We start from the raw sequence: 20,885 nt of genomic DNA on the forward strand, positions 1-20,885 counted from the left end.
TTCTTTAGCACTATAAACAAACTTTAGAGAATTTTTTTGGGTAAAGGGAATTCCTAATCTTCAAATTTTTCTTTCAATGATTAAATTGTTTAGAAAAATTTACAGTTCTTATATAAACATTATTTTCACTATTCGGAATATCTCTTTGAATATTGATATTATAATTCAACTCAATAGAGCCATAACTTTATTAGGTAGTTCGGTCGTAGCTACAGATAATTCTGAGGGCAAGAATTTCTTGGTGAGTAGCCGAAATTCTAAGTGTCAATGTTTGCCAGCGCAGGATTGCCAGCAAAGTTATAACTCGATATCGGCCGGTCGAGTATGTGTGAATGCAAGAGAAGTGAAGGAAATTTCTCGCTGAAGTTTATGGAAAATTATTACCTAGATTTCAATCTTATCAAGTGTCACGGTTATTCCGAAACTTCATGATAATATTTCGAGTCGAAATGAACGTAACGAGAAAAAAACCTTTTTCTCACATATATAGGTTATTAAAACTACTTTTTTTAACTCAAGTGTATCTTGTTATCCATATCACATATCATCCATATCACAGAGCTGCATGGTCCTTGTTGAAATTCTTACCTTCAGAGTTAAGCTCTTGCACATTTGAATATAATTGTAAAAATAATGACATTCTGAGTGTTTGCCAAATTTTCACTTACTTAACAATTTATTTTTCATTGTTACGTGGATTAAAAGTTCCGCGGATTGAGGGAGGCGCAACGATACCGAAGCTACAACGTACGAGCAATACAACAAGATAGAGAAATTGCTTATAATATTCAATTTACTGTAAATTACAACAATTAACTGGGAGAACAAACTGCAGATATTTAAAATACTGGTGCAATGGTGGTGGAGTTCTAATTTTTTCCTTTTCAGATATGGAATAATAATTATTTATATTCAATGAGTAATGTGAAATCATTTTAAATCTCTAATATAAGTCTAGTGAACTGAAGCACTCCAGTATAAACATCCTTGCCATCGTTCCTCTATTTATAAATTCTTCTATTTTGCCAACTTGAATAAATTCAACTACTTGCTGTGTGCTGGTGAAAAAATCATATTAATCGTTAGTTTCTTACTGAAATTAAGAAACTAACAATTCAAATTCAACTACTTGCTGTGTGCTGGTGAAAAAATCATATTAATCGTTAGTTTCTTACTGAAATTAAATGGAAGAAAAGCGAGTTACCCAAGCTTCGCAAATTTACTAAAAAATCAATTCAACTATCATCAGGAATAAGATTGAGTATCAAAAGGCCAAGCTCGGTAGTTCATCATATAATAACTTGAACTATAAAATAACAACAATGTCGAGAGGCTTCAATACGAGCGGAGGAGCGACAATGTTATTTTACGCACTCTTGATATGCTGGATTTGTTGCTCGGCATCTGCTTCACGTCTGGGTAGTTTGGTGAAGCGAGAAGCCGAAGATGAAAGCTTTTATGCAGATGAACCGCCACCCACTCTGCCTCCTGATTTCAACATCTGCGACTTGAAAGGCAGTTACCCCATATACTGCTACTGCAACTACATCACGCCCAACGACGTGAGTAATGTGTAGCGATGATACAAAAATGTAACTCAACCTAACTTCGAACCAATAAAATTACGATCTATTTACTTGATCATTTACTGTTCTTCAATAACCTTTACTTGATTTGAAGGAAAAAGATAAAATTGAAAATTTAAGTTACGAATTTTTTTCTTAAGAGCAAATGTTTTTAACTTCAAACCAGTAAATTAACGCCTTATTTACTTCATCATTTACTGTTCTTTAATAACTTCTTTTTTATTTTGAAGTAATGAAGGTAAGATTGAAAATTTAAGTTACAAATTTTCTTCTTAACAGCAAATGTTTCTCTGTTTCATTGTTCAGGCGACAGAAGGGAACTGCTGGATCATTGACGACATGTCGTCAGACGAGAACCAGCACATCTGGGAAGGCCTGAGTACCCAGTCCGGGATACAGACCCTGACTCTGCACCTGCGCTCTGACGGGATCCTACACAGGATACCATCTATTGCCATACAACATTTGCCGAACATCAAGTCTTTTGAGGTAACAACAGATGCAATGAGTTGCACATTTTATTGTTATAATATATTTGAGTTAAGTTTGTTATTGACTGAAAACCATAGAGAAAAGTCTTGTTGCACTGCAGAGTATCAACAACATTGGTGATCAAGTTTATTGGGAAGTGAGATTTTGGAAACGATATATGCTTTAAGATTTTTTATTTAAAAAATTTTTCAGAAGAAATCACGCAGAAAAAGATAATTGATAACATTGAAGCAATATCCTAGGAAAGAAGGATGTTTTCTTTGAAAACGTTTCGGCTGCTTGCTTCCAATGATTATGAGTTCAAAGTTAAGATCCGCTTTAGTATAAGCGATTCTGAAACACAAGTATTATTTAGATAAAAAATTCATTTGATTTTGTCCGTTATTATTAGATAGAAGCATGAGTCTTAAATTGTTTTCTAATTGTTAGATTGCTATTTTATTTATTTCTGCAACGAACCCATTTAAATTGGTTTCTTGTATTCCTGATCCTTGAACCAATGATGGAACAGATCTAGAATTCATTTACAATGAAATTATGACAAATTTTTAACTATTATTTACTTATTTTTTTTGTTAAACCGCATATTACGAAATAAATTACTTTATCAAATTAGAATTCAATAACGATAACTGATAAGATTTTCCTAACGCATTTAAGGTGCAATACGGAACCATCGAAGCCATCTTGCCTTTCAACTTCGCCAATTCCTCGACACTGGAAAAAATTTCGCTAGCACGCAACTCCATCGCGAGGCTGGAGAGTAACGCGTTTGCAAATCTTCCCTCTCTGGTGACGCTCAATTTTGGAGAGAACCACTTGGCCGACATCAACCGAAGTGTTTTTGTCAACCTGCCCAAGTTGACACATTTATCGATGGACCGCAACAAGATTACAGGCATCGAAGACCGCGCCTTTATAGAGCTGCACAGTCTTGTTGAACTCAAGCTTTTCACCAACCAAATCAAGGTGACGTTCATTATTGATTAAAATTAATACAATGTTCAGAAATGATTTGAGATAAATAATTAACATATCTTAATTCAGCAGACAATTGAAGACTTCAAAGCATATTATTTTATTTTCTATGATTATGTTCGTTAGTCATTAATCATTTTTTTCAATTTGCCTAGATGTAGATGGTAAGTCTTTTAACCAAGGCTATTAATTAATTAAATCTAATTGTTATTGGGTTGACTCAACAGGCGATCGTCCCAGCCACTTTCAAAGGCCTCAAGAACCTAGAGATTTTAGACCTTCACATGAACCACTTGGAAGTGATCGGCGACCACACCTTCAAGGCCCTCAAGAGCCTTCAAGAACTCGACCTCAGGGGGAACTCAATCAAATACATCGCACCAGACAGCTTCATCGGCCTCACCAAACTTAAGAATTTGAACTTGCAGGTCAGTTGTATGAACGGACAACCAATTGACGAGACTGAACTTGCAGGTCAGTTGTATCAACGGTCAACCAATTGACGAGACTGAACTTGCAGGTCAGTTGTATCAACGGTCAACCAATTGACGAGACTGAACTTGCAGGTCAGTTGTATCAACGGTCAACCAATTGACGAGACTGAACTTGCAGGTGAGTTGTATCAACGGTCAACCAATTGACGAGACTGAACTTGCAGGTCAGTTGTATCAACGGTCAAACAATTGACGAGACTGAACTTGCAGGTCAGTTGTATGCAGCGGTCATCAACTAAATAGCTGATCTTGCAGGTCTGTTTTATTCAAATGGCCAACATATTGAAGATCTCATTTTGCAGGTTTTTTATTCATGGTGCGCAGCTGTGCCGCGGAAAACGACGCTGACGGAAGTTTAATCTTTCTTCTTATGCACTTGAAAATTTTTATTATTATTACCTTTTAAGACGTCAATAACTACTTTCCTCATGTCAATGATGGTCATTCAAAGATGTTTTTCAGAATAAAAATTAACTAAATGAAAATGCTATTGAATGCAGTTTTCCATATGCGCTTCCGTAAAAAATTAGGATTTTTTATTAACGTTAAATTCAATTCTAATTTTTTAATCAAATTAAGAGATTTAATTGGATAAATCGATTGTTAGTCATTGCTACACTTGGCATCAACGCAATTCATTTCTACATTCAACATATGCGCCTGTAAGCGCTGGATATGACCAGTACATATTTTCCGAAACATAATTCGAATCATCCGGTATTTTACATGTCCAGTATTTTCTAAAAATAAACTATTGATATTCTTATGTATCATTATTCAAATTCTGCATTCAATTCCCAACCATGTTCGTAGGGTGATATTTTCAGTACAAGTTGGAGGCAAAAATTAGCTCACAAAATCATATTTTTTATCGCAACATCCTAATAATAATTTACGGTTATTGCGGTCAGGACAACAAGCTGTTGTCGCTAGGGGCGACGGTGTTCACGGAGACGACCAGTATAATGAAGCTGGACCTGCGTAACAATGTGCTGGAGACTCTCACGCAAGACACGGTACAGCCTATCTTGGACAACCTCAACAACCCTCTCATGCAGTTCTACGCTGATGGTGAGTCTCCACTTGTTATTTAGAACTTATGCTGTATGTCATTATAAACTTGTGCTGTAGAACTGTTTTTCAACGTGAAGATTAAATTAATAATAAAATGGCTAAAATAGTGAGCAATTAACATTAATTTTAGAAGGCTTAAGCAAATTTTTTTCAAGAAGCAGCATATCCCGTCCATGCAAGAGATTAAATGATAAGATTTTAAGATTTTTCCGTTAATAATTTACAAAAAAACTTTGATTCAGAAAATATACCGTTATGACAACATTATAAAAGAAAAAACTTCGCCTTTGAAAGTCTAATGAAATGGTGATTTTACAACATGGAAGGAAATAAAGGAAATAGGAATTTTTTTCAGAATACAAGTTACATGTGCGAATTACGAAAAAAATGAGTTTTTAATTGAACTCCTCATTTCGCTGAGCGATAATATCTACATACAATTATCAGAAACAATAAAAAAATGGTGTGAGAACAAATTTAATTTAAAAAGACAATCATTCTTAAGAGATCAAACTTTACGACAAATTCAATCTATCATGGTTGCTGCTGTTCCCGAGTGTGAAAGGCCCAAAGATTTAGCCAAGATTTCCCACAAAAAGATTGCAGTTCACTGGCGTAAGAAGCCAACAAATGCTTTGCTGAAAGGAGGTCTTGCTCGAAAATTCTTGCGGCCCGATCGAATGAACGAGGCTCCAGAGCCCGTATTTCCCGGACAGAATGCCGACACTGCAAGCGATGAATCACTTGGCGGCGACGCCCCGTAAAATTTCTGTGCCCAATACCCAGCAATAAATACACATGAATCTTCGCAGGCCATAGACATGCTAATCTCCTAACACGGCACCCGATCAATGTGAGCCAACTTCATTAACCGCATCTACCAACAACATTATGATTCGATATATAAGAATGAAATGAATGAGGCTTACAAGCGCAGGAGTCTGATAAATTATTGGATTTAGGTTTTTTTCTGACATAATGACAGAAAAACATTGTGTATAAATCTTTTGGAATAATGCATTGCACAACAAACTTTTACCTTTGAATGCAATATAGGAGTAATCGATATGATTTCTCATTCTACAGTTTACTATTTCGTCAAAAACAATTAAGCTTCCGAAAAATTTAATTAATTTTACCACTCCATTCACAGCTTTCAGACAAACTCGGTAAGCACCGATGATGCTGGCGGTGCAGACCATGCAAATTCTGTTATTTTAGCGATCACGGTCATAGTTAATGGATTTCTCGGCGTTGTTTTCTCGACGCCGCTTGTTTTGACCCCACGATAAGCGAACGTTCACTCGCTCAATCATAGGCGAGTCTCTCGAAAATCCGACCACGCTACTGAAAACAGCAGCTGCTTATACTGACTGCCTTTGTGCTGCTGTTCTCGGCTGCTGTTCTCGGCTGCTTATACTGACTGCCTTTGTGCTGCTGTTCTCGGCGCGGCGTGAAGCCGGGCTCATGCCGACACCGCAATCTTTCATCACTTGTTGAGAAGTGGCAGACGCAAATGTTGTTACGCTAAAAAATTGCGGGAGATGAGAATCATCAAAACGTTAATTAATAAGCACGTTATTCGGTAGATGGAAAATAAATACAGGCAAGTTTGTTAAGTACATATATACAGGCAAGTATATTTTCTGCTGATCATGAAATGTAGGTATTCAAAAGTTAGGTCATGAGCTCTTGAATGGATGTATAGCTTCAATAATTACCGTTTTACTTTTACTGGTTAGAGTAATTATTTATCTCACTATTTACGTATTAACCGTTGACTACAATAAATACGTTGGAAGATGGAAATACAATTTTTAAATTACATTAAAATAAATTATTAAATCAATTACAAAAAATATGATGCTACTTTTTTACATTCCTCATAAATATTTCAAGATCCGCGATATGCTTATATAATAAAATAGCCCTTATAATATTTTAATTCAAGTCACATCTCAAATTCTACCAGCAGAACATGTTTGTATTATAGGTATTAATGTTTACGCAATGCAGATTTGAGTTAAAAGTTACATTTTAATAACATTAAGAGTTTCAATGAAAGGACGCGTTTAAGTGCCAGGTCCAGTATAGACATTCAGGTCGCGTTGCCTTCGTCGAAGCATTCCTCCATGGAGAACTATAGGGATCTCCGGCCGGTTTTTTAGAGGCAAAGTGCCAGTAAAATAAAATAATTTTCTAAATTTAAATGATGGTTTCATTGGAAGCCTGCAGAGGATCCAAGAATTTGCATACGGCTCATTATTCATCGCGAGTTAGACCCCGAATATTCATCTGTTCCACTTAAGTCCGCGGTCATTAGCAATTTGTACGGGGCCTCCGATCTTGGCTTTGTTCCAAGCCAGCCTTTGTCCATCCTAGCGAACAATTGCCTTTCTTCCTTACCACTTTTGGGAATAAGAAATTTCCGCCAGGCTTTGAGTTGCGTCAATTATCACGAGGGCATTCGACTCAGCGATGGTCGGCCCGTTACACGCGTGAAGGAACTTCCGGGCAAACCAGAGGCGCTTGAATTGGGCGTAAGAAATGCCTTCAATTGCATGCGAGTCCAGGCAGTAGGCATGGGTAATGAATTTCCGACATGCAAATCAGAGAGAAATTTCCCTCGCGAATCATCTCTTTTATTAAATAATTAATACAACCAATAACATTCTAATAATTACCGTTACCAAATTACCAATAACATTCTAATTTCACCGTTATATATTATTAAACTCTTTAAATATTCAAATATGTGTATTCTGTATTTGACGGCACAATTAGCTAGTTTAAACACGTGTGAATAATGACTGCAAAATTCGCTTTTAAAGTATTTTCAAAACCTTGAAAATCTAAATAAATTAATTTCTCCAGTTATTAATCGTGCTTATGTATAATTGTGTATAATAAATCGTACCGCAGCTTCGACGGCAACGGTACTTGTCGGTTACAATTACAAATTTTGTAACCGACAAAATTGTAGTCTGCGGAAAAAAATTAGATAAAACTATATTAAATATTATTCTCATCCTCATTGCGCGCCAACATCGTCAAGTGTTTCCTAAAATTTTCTCGAATAATTCTGAAGATATTGAATTAACCAATGATTTCTTCGACTGTGATTATAGATTAACTTATTATAATTACAAATTATATAGAATAATAAATTATTATTACATGCAAAAGTACGTAGAACTGAAATATCGTGATGATCTCGTAGAAATTAACCTTAAATTCGACCAACTGCTGTCCCGATAATTGAAGTTTAACTGCTTCATATATTTCTTCCGGTCCTCAAGTTCAAAAAATTCCCCTCAGATCGTACTAAATTTAGACTCAAGGAAACTGAAACACATTTAAATTTCACAAAGACGCTATACGGCAAACCTGAGTTAAAACCTCAACAACAATTAGCTCGACGTAGTAGTAAATAATGAATAATTTCATTTGCTTAGGCGAGTAATAAATGATATCATTGATCACGACAATAGAAAATGTCCTCTTGAATGATGTGTGCGTAAGGATAGGATGACTGTAATTTCCTTTGGTTTTCACATTCATATTCAGAACTGATAATCCCTTGGGTTTATTGACGTCTTGCCTTTAACATGCTCCAGAATATGCAATTGCAAATAACCTTCCCTGCACAATCGGTACTCTGAAGTTGTGTCAGAATCAATCGACGAGCGCTCAAGATCCTTTCTGAGCGGCTAATGATCGACACTCAATTTCTGTGATATACGTATAAAAAATTGGAGCGTGTAAATGACATAGATGACAAAAATAAATGCGACACATCATGTGCAAAAAAGGCTACGTTTAAACCAGTGAAGAGGGGGAAATGTTAATATAGGATGTCGCTAATTATGTTATTTTTAGCCCATTTTGAACGATCTATGTTAAAGCCCAAGAGAAAAAACTTAAGAAATTTACTAACACTTTTCGGAAAATATTCAACTTTACTTGAGAATATTCCCACAATATGCTGAAATTTTTTTCATCTGGTATACACCTAAATCAAATTTCAAATAGATTATTCGTGTTTCTATGCAATTGTGATTTCATATAAAAATTTTAAGTGCCGGAAAATTACAAAGAGGAAGCAAACCCGTGAATAATCAAAATATTTTTTTCCTAATTAAAAAATAATCTTGTTATTTCAGTTTCTAACATTATCACAAATGAAATAATTTATACAAATATGAATCAAACCCGTGAATAATTGAAATATTTTTTTCTCATTGATAAATAGTCTCTTTATTGCAGCTTCTAACATTATCACAAATGAAATGATTCATCTTATATAATTAATACAAACAAATTGTGTTATCACATACACAGGCAACAGTTTTCGATGCGACGACCGTCTCGCATGGATGTTCCACCTCATGAACACGACCAGCTCGTCTCTGGTACGCCACGGTCTCAGCGATATCTACTGCTACCTCGAGGGCGCCCCACTACCTACAAGACTCACTACTGTCGACACCGTCACTTACGACCACGTCACCACACCTCTCGGAATCGGTGAGATCTCCTTATATTCGAATCAAATTAATAATTTTTTTCATTAATTCCGAAGTATCAAATGTTAAATAGTGCAAGAATAATGTTTTTAGAGCATTTTCTCATTTATGGAAAAAAGGCGCTATTGTGATCGTCATGTCCGTCCGTCTGTCTGTCCGTCCGTGACTTCACGTTTTTGTCGACGAGAAAATGCGCTCTCTGTCGCTCACTGCAGTGAGTACTGAGTTATATTTTTTTAATATTACAATTTTAATATATAAATATTTTTTATATTAATGACGAACTGATGAATAAAATTAATTCACTGTTGATTACAATAAAGATTTTCGGTCAATTTAATGACCGAAATAGCTGCATATATCGAGGATGAATCAAAAGAAGATCTATTAATTTTTGGTTCCATTCATAAGGTCACAAACTTTCTTTATGCAATGCCGTTACTGTCGGACCAAAGTACGGTTTAAATAAAAAATCTTATTTCCAAGTACGTAGTTCTTTTTATGACGACCTCAGAAGCGACATCTTCTTGTTCAAGCGAAGAGAATGTCCAAAGTAATGTTCATATCCAGTCGTTCACACTTTACGAGCATATGACTTCCGTTGAATGCATCGTGAATGAGTTTCTTTTGAATGTTCTCATCTCATGTCCCCCTTGTTTAGATACTCGTCCTGCTGCTATGGCGCTATCCGTCGCTATGATCTATGAAGCAATACCAGGTCTCCGCAATTCCTTCTAATTTATTGGCACTTCTCTTTTGGCTGGTCGTGGACAAAGAGCCGATTCCTGTCTCACGAGAAGTTGGTCAAGAAATGATACCATTGTTTATTAGCTTTCTGGGTCAAGCTGAGCGATGGAAGATGCCTAGTAACGGCCTCAACACGCTCCATAGATTCTTTTAGAGACGATATTCCTGGAGTGTCGTCCACAGACCAACTTCAAAAGATGAGAACTTGTCTGACAAGGAATCTTGCTCAGAACACTGCGAAAAAATATTTCATAGATATCTGAACTTTTTTTGGTCTTTTTCATACACAGGTCCCAAAATTCAGCTCTTCCGCTTGAAGATAACTGAATTGCCGGATCACACTAGGATTCAACTCTTGAGTACCTCAGACCCAGACTGCGACCAGACGGACAATATCATCGACACGGCCTCACCAACGGACTCATACCAAGGCAACCGCTCCCGCAGCGGCACGAGGCGTCGCAACAATCGTGGCAGAGCCCGAAAGCCCATCAGCCCCTCCGAGTCTTCACCGGTCAATGAGCCTCAAAGTGACACGTCCATGACCATTGAAGAGTCAGACTTCGAGGACATGGACAAACAGCCCATGACTAGGAGGAAAGTGGCCGATTCCGCTCTGGCTGAGCCCGTGCATGATGCCAGACCTTCAATGGGGTCCCGGTCGCTCAGGGATTGGACGAACGTCTCTTTCTGCTTACTTTCCTTGCTTGCATTTAATCGAATTCTGCGTTAAAAGGATGCTGCTCATTGATGGATCCTAGCGTCGCAAGAGCGCATGAGTGTCGCTGATTTTTGACGCTACTAGTCTCTCTCCAGGTATAACTTTGTTAATTTCGTGATAGGTGTTTACACTTGCAAAGTGCATGGCTGATTGTTTTGTAGCTTGTGAAATATTTCTAAAAGTTAAAAGCCCTGAGCTCAGCAAAAGTGATTAGAAGCAAAGTAGCTCCAAAATGGTCCTTAGAAGATTTTGTCAGTAAAAATTTATATAACGAGCAGCACCAGCAAATTCCGAGATAAGTATCAGCATATTTTCTTCTTCGTATCTATCTTCAAAGGTGCGTACGTACATCGAGCTTTTCAGAAATCAATTTCATGGATAGTAAGAAATGAGATATGTAATAGTTGATATAGATTCTCAATCCCAACAGTGAACTTCAATCCAGCTGCTTTCATTGTAGATTAAGGTTGTGGAGAGTCCAAATTTAAGAAACAGTTACGGCCTTGAGGTGACTGAGGTCTGAAATGCTAGCGGCCTTGTTGTTTCCCAATCAACGATGAGTCATCGATGAAATTATCGATTTTGAAATTTATAGAAAACCTCATAACACTTTGAAAACTATTAACTAATATCGAGGTAATTCAAATATTAAATTATTATTATTAGAGTTGTTGATGCTTGGAATAAATTTGTTTTATATTTTTTAACACTGCCCAGTTCCAATGTGCACAGCTCAGACACATTGAACAAAATGTATTACCTTGAATACCTAACAAAACTGGAAAAAGAGTTCCCATTTTTTGGCATTATGTTTTTGTGAATATGAATCGCGGTGCGTTGTAAGAGTAAAAATTGAACCACGGATTTAATGAGACACATTTATTCACTTACACACCTCTGGCGAGCTTAGTCCTATGTTGTGTAAATATAAATTAGCAATACTGATACGATCTTACCTAATTATAGAATGTACATGTAGATTGTTTAACTTAAGCTTATAGTCCTAGAATTATTAAAAACTATAGTTAATACTGAATTAAAAATTAGTTCTCTGTCTCATGCCGAATTTACCGTAGGATGTAAATATAAACGAAGCGTCATTCGAAAACTAATCAACAATAGATTGTTAAAGTAATTCCTCGCATGAAATTCCATCGAATTGAGCAACGATATTCTGCTGCAATGGTACTAAGTACTTTTAAGTCTCACACGCCTTGTGCTGATCGAACTTACACGAATTCGTTTTATTGTTCTCCTAAAACTTACAACACTTGAACCAAACCTGACTTGCAAACCTGTTATGAAAACCCTTTTGGCCAGAATACTATATTTGAATAATCTCTGGAGCTATTTAACTATAGTAATAAAAAATATAACTCAGTACTCACTGCAGTGAGTGACAGAGAGCGCATTTTCTCGTCGACGAAAACTTGAGGTCACGGACAGACGGACAGACAGACAGACGAACATGGCGAGCTCAATAGTGCATTTTTTCCATAAATGAGAAAATGCGCTAAAAATTAGTTATAGTAAAAGATTTACTTCCTATAAAGGACCAGATCGCAATTCAACCGCTTGAACAACACCAGGCTTGTGTTGCGGCACTGAAAAACTGCAACAAAATCAGGCAGTTTTTTTTTTAAACTCAAAACTCTTTTAATACCTTGTGTGTTCAATCCGAAACTTTCTTCAGAGTTACGCTGATTAATTTTTATCATAATTATCCTATCATCGAATTAATTTAAGAAAATACAGAACATAAAGTGAAGCTGGCATTTCATAACACCACGCAGAGTTCGTCTGAAATTTTCCAATACATTTTTTCAAGTTTAGTCAAAAGTTTCAGTGTCTCTGTTATTCTAATGGAAGTCCCAGAGTATTTGAATGAATCAAAAACCTACTTTAATAACTTCATAGGACGGAATATCATTGACAAATTTATTTAAAAACTGCCCAAATAATTCATGTAAATTGAGTGATTGGATTTGAATTATTACCTAATAAATTCTCGCCTAATTCAAACGGTTTGTAAACCAAAAAATAAAAAGATCGGGAGCAAACAGAAATTTTTATCCGTAAACCTGAAATGTAATTTCAGGGTAAAATTTATTCTGTTCCAATAGAAATGCATATACGTTCGTTTACCAGTTCCTCCTCAAAAAACACACAATATTTTTATTATGTGCGGCTTATAGGAAGCTAAAGAACAGCGGCCGTCTGGCCGGAGAAGATACGGCCCCGAATATATTATCTAGTGATATTCACCATCCTGTAGAATGATTGCAATTTGGTGCAAGTAACTCATTTGATTTGTATTAATCCAATATAAGTGCATATATTAATGCTGACGTATAAGGTGTTTCTGGTGCCAAATAATTAAACCGCTTTATAATTATGGTAAAGCGAAATTGATTTGATATTAGAGAGAAATTAAATGTTAGACATGAGAACTATAACTGAAATGTATTCTTCAATAGGGAATATTTTGTTTTTGATTTCAACTAGGCTTCAAATTCTTTCACACGACTGGCTTTAATTTAAAAATCTAACATTACCTTATTTTGTTTAGTGAATTCGAATCTTTCTACCTGAAAATATGAAAAAAATAAACGTTCAATAACGAGAATTTTTACTCTTAAATATTAAGGCAAGCTTTCGATGTTCATTCTTTTGTCCATGATTTAAATTTTAAATCTACCAACTCAATTACTTGAAGCAAGATACCCAATAATTGCAGGATATTATAAACATTATTATGGATGAATATTTTTTCTATCAGACTGATGCATTTTAATCAAACATAATGTAACAGTTCAAATAACAGTTCAAATGTAATTTTTTTGTTAAACAGTTACTAATTTCCAAATGCAGCCTCAAGAATCTGTCCGTTAACAATTTCTTTAACCCAATCACTGCCATATATAAATGACGCGAGTGAACAAACTTGTTTTGTTAATCTAACTCTATGTGGTTCTGTACAGTATTATTTCGTTGAGAAATGTGTCTGATCAATTGGTGCTATTAAAAATTTAACACTTGTTTAAAATAGGTTTAAATGTTCGGTAAATACGCCCATGCTTTGATTAATGAATTCAGCTTATCTTAATTAGGTATATGCTCCCTTAAGTTAGTATAACTTATTTTGTAGCTTTCAAATCTTAACCTGAATGAACGTGAGATATTACATTAATGCATATTGAAATGCTGGTTACCTGCTTGCTAGGTCTTCGTAGAAGTAGGGAAAAGCAGACGATGCATTTCAAAAAATTCTATGTCAAAGCTTGATATGGACAACATGGTAACAAAAAATTCTATGTCAAAGCTTGATATGGACAACATGGTAACAAAAAATTCTATGTCAAAGCTTGATAAGGACAACATGGTAATTTTTTGGCAAACTCCAAGTAAATTATGCGTCAATAAGCATTTATTCCAGTACCCAGTATCTATCTTTCACAGCATTCTTGTTTTCACGCTCTTCATAGAGTAACTCCCTTTTTTCATAATAAATAATCACTCAAGCCTGTTCAACAGTCAATGGAAACGGTACATCGCTTAAATATAAATTGTAGAAAACTCGGGAGTAAAAAAATTACCGTGGAACAATTGGTACGTTTCCTGTTCCGAATCTACTATTTCATATAATAACATACGTTTTCACGTAAAATTTCCGTAATTTTATTATAAGCAAACAATTTTCTTATTTTTTATGTTAACTTTACACCAAAGCACGATTTCTATTGTGATTTCGATTTTTTTGCATAGTAAAGCTGATTGTTCTTCCGAAGTGACGCATTATACCTCAAAAATGTATAAAGCATTTTCATCGTTTCTTGGTCTGATGCTACAAAAATATATAACAAATTCCCTCGCCGCTTATATTACCATGTAAAGAAGTAGATTTTTGTGGATATCAATACTTCCAAAGGTATTTGTGCTGAATAATACACATTAAAATTTCATTCACAATCTAATGTTAATATATGAGTATGTGAACGACAAAACTAACTTCTCAATAGCTATTCAATTAATTAAGAACGCATGCCCATATTTTGATGCATTTTCACTGGTGAATTAAGTCACTCTCTAATCGAGCTTGTCAAAAACGCTATTTTGTCATTCTGAAGGAAACGTCGAAAATGAAACGCATAATTGTACATTTTAGACTTTAGAGCATGCGCACTTGCCTGTTCAGTGTTAGCGCCGTGCCGAATCAAAGTCCATTCTTCTTATTTTATAATTATAAATGTGTTGATTTCTCCTCTATGGCTTTCCACTTCTGCTAATATACATGTGAATAAATTTGACGAATTTGTTGTGAATTATTTTCTGTTCCCCACTTCTGTCTGTCAGTCATGTGATTGAAAGCGGGTTAGTTTAATGTAAACATAAAATTTTATGTTGAAAAAAAAAAACACCTTAAAAAACCTCGGTTTTTGGCTATTACATGGAACTGAAATTTGAACAGAGCACACCATGAAAGATTATGAAATCTGGAAAAAAAACCTACAGACATGTATAGTTCTTGGTGACAACACGAGCGCTCTATGATCGTGGAGCTAAAACTTTTATAGCTCCTCGTTTTAATGTATTTGTACGAATATAGCTTTAAGAACAATTTTGGGGGAAATAAATTAATTTCCTGTCCTGTTTCTAGAGGCTGCAAAAATGATCCTCCAGATGAAATCACGAGAAAATATTTCCAGCTCAGAAAACAAAGTCGTTTAAAGGGACCCAAAACAAATATTGCTTAAAATTAATAAACCATAACTTCAACAATAGAAAAAATCATAATTAATGATATCAAATCACACATCCTAAAAAAGTATGGGTAATAAAAAAATTATCGATTAAAAAAAACTTTGCAAACATGTCCTGAAGAAGAAAGTTTATTGTAAGTCGGGAATGGAATAAATGCAGCTTCTTGCATCAAAATAGCGCATTCAGAAGCATAATGGTGCAAGTCACTCTCTCTCTTCGAATTCTAGTTCCAGGGGACAATGGCTCTGGCCATAATAATTCATCTTTTAGAGGATCTCGCACTTGCGGGGTCGTAGCTTCATTCCTCATTGATTATTATTTGATGCATACAGTTGAGAGCCTGTGCATTTGCATGGCCAGCGTGAAAAATGTTTTACTGAAGCAGTCGAATGCACCACAATTCTTTCCATGAATAATAAAACGAATCGTTTTAGCGTGCCATCAGCTCAGGGAGAGACATCGTATTACACCCTGGACTGGAATGACTTCCTGACAATGTTGACGCTCGTGCGATGGATCGCAGAGCTGATCGTGTGCCAACTTGTTAGCCATCAATGCCGAGGACATGTGTGGTCAATTATATGCATGAATGCGATAACAAGCGTTTGTATTGTGAAGGGACTTTTGATATCAAGAATATTTGAATAATTTCTTGATATTAGTAACTTAATCTACCTATGTATATCTTAATGGAGTCACTAACGTGTATGGCTGTGAAACTTGTGGCTTGGACTCAGGTCTCCAAGTTAGCAAACGAAGAACATCATAATTAAAAGGAAAAGAATTTATACGTTGAAATTACTTCGAAACGTTCATTTGATGAAGTTAGCATCGTGGTCATCATGCGTCTCGTCATTGTGATGACAATATCTGAACATGCAGTTATAGTAATTCAATATTGGTTGATGATCCCGATGGTGATGGATGAGTTTCACCAATACAATGGGGTTAGAATAATTGAAGCTCGCTATCGGGCGATGTGAAAATATCAATACTACAATATTATGACCATTGACTACCACCGCGGTGCCGCCATGTAAAGTTTGTTGGAAAATTGCATGTATAAAATAAATGCAGTAAGTCGAAGGTACAATAATTTTATTGTAAATCGGAAAGTTGATATAGCACCGGCACTGAGTTGGACCAACACAATGCCATCTATGAAGCACCTTTGATTTACTCAAAAGGTACAGCAGTAGCAGTGATGCAAATGTCTTCATTTGGAACGCGCGTCAGTTACGCTCTGGTCTGATGGCTTGATAGCTCCAAGAAGGTCCCAGCCTGAGCGACCAGGAACTGCCCACTCGCCGCAACATCATAAAATTTGCCAAATCCGGATTAAGATTTTAAGACGCCCTTAAAAGCTATCAGAATCTCTACATAAAAGCTTGCGTTTCAGATAAGTTAAGCACTTTTTTCCGAGCTAAATAGAGAACAATCTCTTATTTTAGGAGAACAAATTCCAGAAACCGAGTAGTAGTTCTCAACTTTACTACCAGTATTTTGATTAAATTAGCTTAATTCACCCATGCTGAAAGTATCATGTCGAGCTAACGTTTAGATCGTTGCAATATCGAAACACATGGTACGGTGATACAGAGACGAATTCAATTCATATTCATCACAATACTTCTAAACATAAACGTACTAGTCATAGGGTTTCAAAAGGCACCTCTCGCAATCCCTTCAAATTTGATTTAACCCACAACGAAAACGGAACGAAAACTAAACATTAATGCGACATTGAGCCAACCGCGCCTTGGGTGATTAATTGACCCATTCTTATGGCTAAAAGACAATCAAGTCACCAAGAAGTGCTAAAAAAATGAGCAATAAACTTAAAAGTATACACGTGCAATCGTCGCTCTGAGTCAAGAGGTTAGCCGACGGGGCTTACTCATTTCACGCTTATAGGCTTACGCTTGCTCACGATATTCCTCAGGGATGGAAGGGCTGACAAATGAGAGGGAGGCAGCGTGAAGAAGTCAATTTAAGATCGATTCAAAAAGTGCACTTTACCTTCCCTGGGATTGATAGCTCATTTCGAGCTTTAGATTAAACTTCAGAATTCGTGGCTGTTTAATTAATGAGCAGTTAAATAAATAAGGGAATCTATGGGATATTTTAGAAATCTGATTGAAAAAACGTCGCTGAGTAACGTTACTCTTCCCATCAAGTATTCATGTCATCGCATACCAAAAAATTTCATTAAGTGAGCAACGATATTTTGGCCAAAAAACAGCCCTGGAGGCGATATTATTAAAAAATTATCGCTCCCAAAATGCTCGTAAAAGTAAAATCCAAAATGCGCCAAACTCAACTGTTCCATTCTATCATCCTGCATTGTAGTGATTTAATTTAATTTGCTAATGGAATTATTATTGGGAGGAATTATGATTAAATAATAAACTTCTTGGACCAAACGCACATCAAATAAGTCTTTACATCGTTCATTAACGAACTGCTTTTCAATATTCTTTTCAATTTATTGGTTGGTTAAAAAATTACCTAAATTCATCGTCGAAAACAATTCATTTCAACCGAAACTCCGTCTAACGAACTTCTAAACCAATCCACATCAACATAGACTATGAACTTCAGTAGTTCGAACGAGTCAACAAATGACGTTGAGCCAAATTATCATTATTGTCATAGTAAAGTTCTACTTAAATTCCCTAGAAAAGGCTTTGGCGCGGCTACAGTTCTTGCGGTCATAAATAGCGCCAGCTCCGGATGCTGCAGCCGCTGCCTGCGGTTCTTGCGACTCCGTTTCTTCAGAGATGCTCGCGCTCAGAACATCTGTTATCGAGTTCTCTGCATGTGTTCACCCCCGTTGTACGCAGAACACCTACAGCTTAAGATGAATTATCCTTAGGAAGAAAGGTCCTGAATCACGACTGTCGGATGAAAGGGATAAATTTCTTCTTCAGGCATGCGCCAGAGCTCGTATAACATCGCATTTGGATTGATGCTGCCACGCGAGTCTCGTTTCGCTAAGGCGACGAATCTTTCAATCCTGCTGCTGCGAATTATAATTTGTTTTGAAATGATTATACTAATTACATATTATTTTATCGTACGCCAATATCGTAGAAGAATTACATATCCCCATCTAGAAATGGTTAAGCTTTGAAATAGTTTCATTTGAAATTTTTCGTAAGAGTTAGTAACGTAAGTTCTTCCATAATGTCTTTCTCGTCGTATATATCTATAGAAAAAAATGCTCCCCAAATTTATAGGCCCTAAATATGTAAAGCAATCTTGATCAATAGTACTACGCTCGAATAAAACGAGATAAGCGTGCCCATCATTTGCAATTAAATTGCATCTAAATTAAATCGAACAATTGGATATAACAATCAATCTAGATGCTAAAAATGTCGATCTAAGCTCATCAGTTTGAGCAGGCATTGCAATGCGTAAGAGAAATACTGACCTAAAATTTTTTTTCGGTGATCGATGATCGCTTAAGCAAAAAGAGACATTCACTCATTACAAATTCTGCATCAATTTGACTCACTCAATGGCCACAATATCAGTTTCAATTCAACTTGTCAAACGTAGCCTATCACCGAAATTGATGATCACTGCAAATTTTTAGAGCCTTAAAATTCCCGACGTTTACATATGAAAATTAAATTTATATATACTTTCCCTAAATACAAAATATCATATTTTATTCCCTATTTTCATTTGAATACTTTATCTAACTAACAGTGACTACATTCATTCAACAATACATATATATGCATCCGACTACAATTTTACATTGAATATAATCGAGAAAAACAATTTAAATGTACAACATCAGTCGAGCCATTAATTATTATATCCTACATCAAACTGATCACTTTGTCATCCACTCTTTTTTGTAAGGCTAACTCAGCTGTTCCCGTGCCAAGGACGACGACAATTAAATGTATATGCAAATAACAGTTCCAAAAGGGCGGCTCTCTAATGAAATACGCGAGGAGGGCAACGAGCTGTTCAAGAACAGCCGCAGCGCTGCACCCAACATTTTGAATATTCCGTACACGCGGAAACCTCCAGCTTTGATTGTTAATAAGACGTTATGGTTTAATCTTATTAGCATACAATGCATCAACCAACGTTATTTGGAAATATTCTTTATTGAGATAAGTTTAATGATGTATGTACGGCATGATTTTTAAGAATTAGAGTTCGAAATTTCTTGTATGAGGTTGGCATTCGTCTAGGCCAAAGTTAGGTACAATTAAAATCGCTTGTTATGCATGTATACAAAATCTACCAGCCACTTCACGCTGTGGGGTGGCTTACGAATAGGACGAGGTAACTTTAGTAGGAATAACCTTAAGAAAGAAATACTTTACTTCTGTGCAACAGATTCTTATTAAAGGAACCAATCGAGTGGAGGCGAACATGAAAGTCGTGCAAGATAAATATATATGTAAATTTATGTTACAATACAGTATACAATATATGAACAGCCATTGAAGGATCGATGACGGTAATATTCATCTTAAAACATTAAAAAGTTCATGTTATAAATTACAATCCAAGGTTTATTCTGAAAACCATCAAAAATTGTTGAACTGCACAGAATAATTTAATTTATAAAATTAAACTTCTGAATAACCGATAACCGTTCCGCGTGGAGCGACACATATCCAAAAATTTCAGAGGAATCAATAAATTTTAATTAGGATTTATTGGCAGTGACGTGTGAATTAGTTTAGAGCATCAATTTCTGGAAGCTTCAGCTTAGAGCTCATTACACTCGATCACTCGGGCTCTAATAATGAACATATTTAGGACTTATGCACGAATTTGTATTCCTGTTAGAAAAAAACGGTGAAAAAACGGTCCCACTGGCGTTCAAGTGGCCGGTCGCCCCGTGAAAATAAACTGTTTCGCCGTTTTTATCAGATGTTTTAAGGGTTTCTAGAGTTAAATTAGAATAAAAACGGCGACACATGGTTTCTTTTCACGTGCCGACCGGCCACTGAAACGTCGGTTATACCGTTACGGGAACAGTGTATTCCTGTTTGCGAAAAGAGCCACGAATCCATTCTAAACTTATGGCTTTGTATTAAATTTGTTAGAATGACTGCGATCATGGCAGAGTCGTACATCTCGCTGCATCTCTCGCTGATGATGTCTTACATAATTCCAAGTTCGGAACTGGAAATCGAGTGTGGATCAAAATTGCTGACTAAGCTAAGAGGATGAGTGGCAGACACGGCCAAGTTTATTGTGTCAGCCTGACAGTAGAAGATGATGTGCTCTGATCTGCTTCTTCATTGAATGAACCAAGAAAAATTATAGCTCGCACCGCCCCAAGATCCCTCAAAAATGTCGTGAAGATCATTGGACGAGTTTTATCTGCTGATCATCCTCACGTGATGATTCTGTTGTTCGCCTTGCAACGGAGAATTTTTAAAAGTGCAGCTTGAATGTCAATTGCTATTCTTGCCAATTTCTTTGTCAGTTTCAATTTTCCCACCTTTCCCGGAAACATTCATAT

The 20,885-nt window shown here is 36.0% G+C and overlaps 1 protein-coding gene across 1 annotated transcript; it reads left to right on the top strand.

The window, feature by feature from the left end:
• Positions 1-893: 893 nt before the first annotated feature.
• Positions 894-12,024, top strand: LOC108682761 (connectin). The gene is made up of 7 exons (XM_018171997.2): positions 894-1,562; positions 1,893-2,075; positions 2,739-3,047; positions 3,284-3,484; positions 4,462-4,621; positions 8,966-9,151; positions 10,188-12,024. Exons 1-7 carry the CDS (start codon positions 1,323-1,325, stop codon positions 10,628-10,630), a joined length of 1,722 nt encoding a protein of 573 aa, XP_018027486.1. The 5' UTR covers positions 894-1,322; the 3' UTR covers positions 10,631-12,024.
• Positions 12,025-20,885: the final 8,861 nt, after the last annotated feature.

Source organism: Hyalella azteca, unplaced genomic scaffold (genome assembly GCF_000764305.2).
Source record: "Hyalella azteca isolate HAZT.00-mixed unplaced genomic scaffold, Hazt_2.0.2 contig12764, whole genome shotgun sequence".
Taxonomy (NCBI): Eukaryota; Metazoa; Arthropoda; class Malacostraca; order Amphipoda; family Hyalellidae; genus Hyalella; species Hyalella azteca.

Excerpts from the sequence above, each read along its gene's own strand:
- LOC108682761 (XM_018171997.2), top strand. The coding sequence starts at position 1,323 with ATGTCGAGAGGCTTCAATACGAGCGGAGGAGCGACAATGTTATTTTAC. Across the intron at positions 4,622-8,965 it reads CATGCAGTTCTACGCTGATG|GCAACAGTTTTCGATGCGAC; the intron begins GTGAGTCTCCAC and ends TCACATACACAG. Across the intron at positions 9,152-10,187 it reads CACCACACCTCTCGGAATCG|GTCCCAAAATTCAGCTCTTC; the intron begins GTGAGATCTCCT and ends TTTCATACACAG.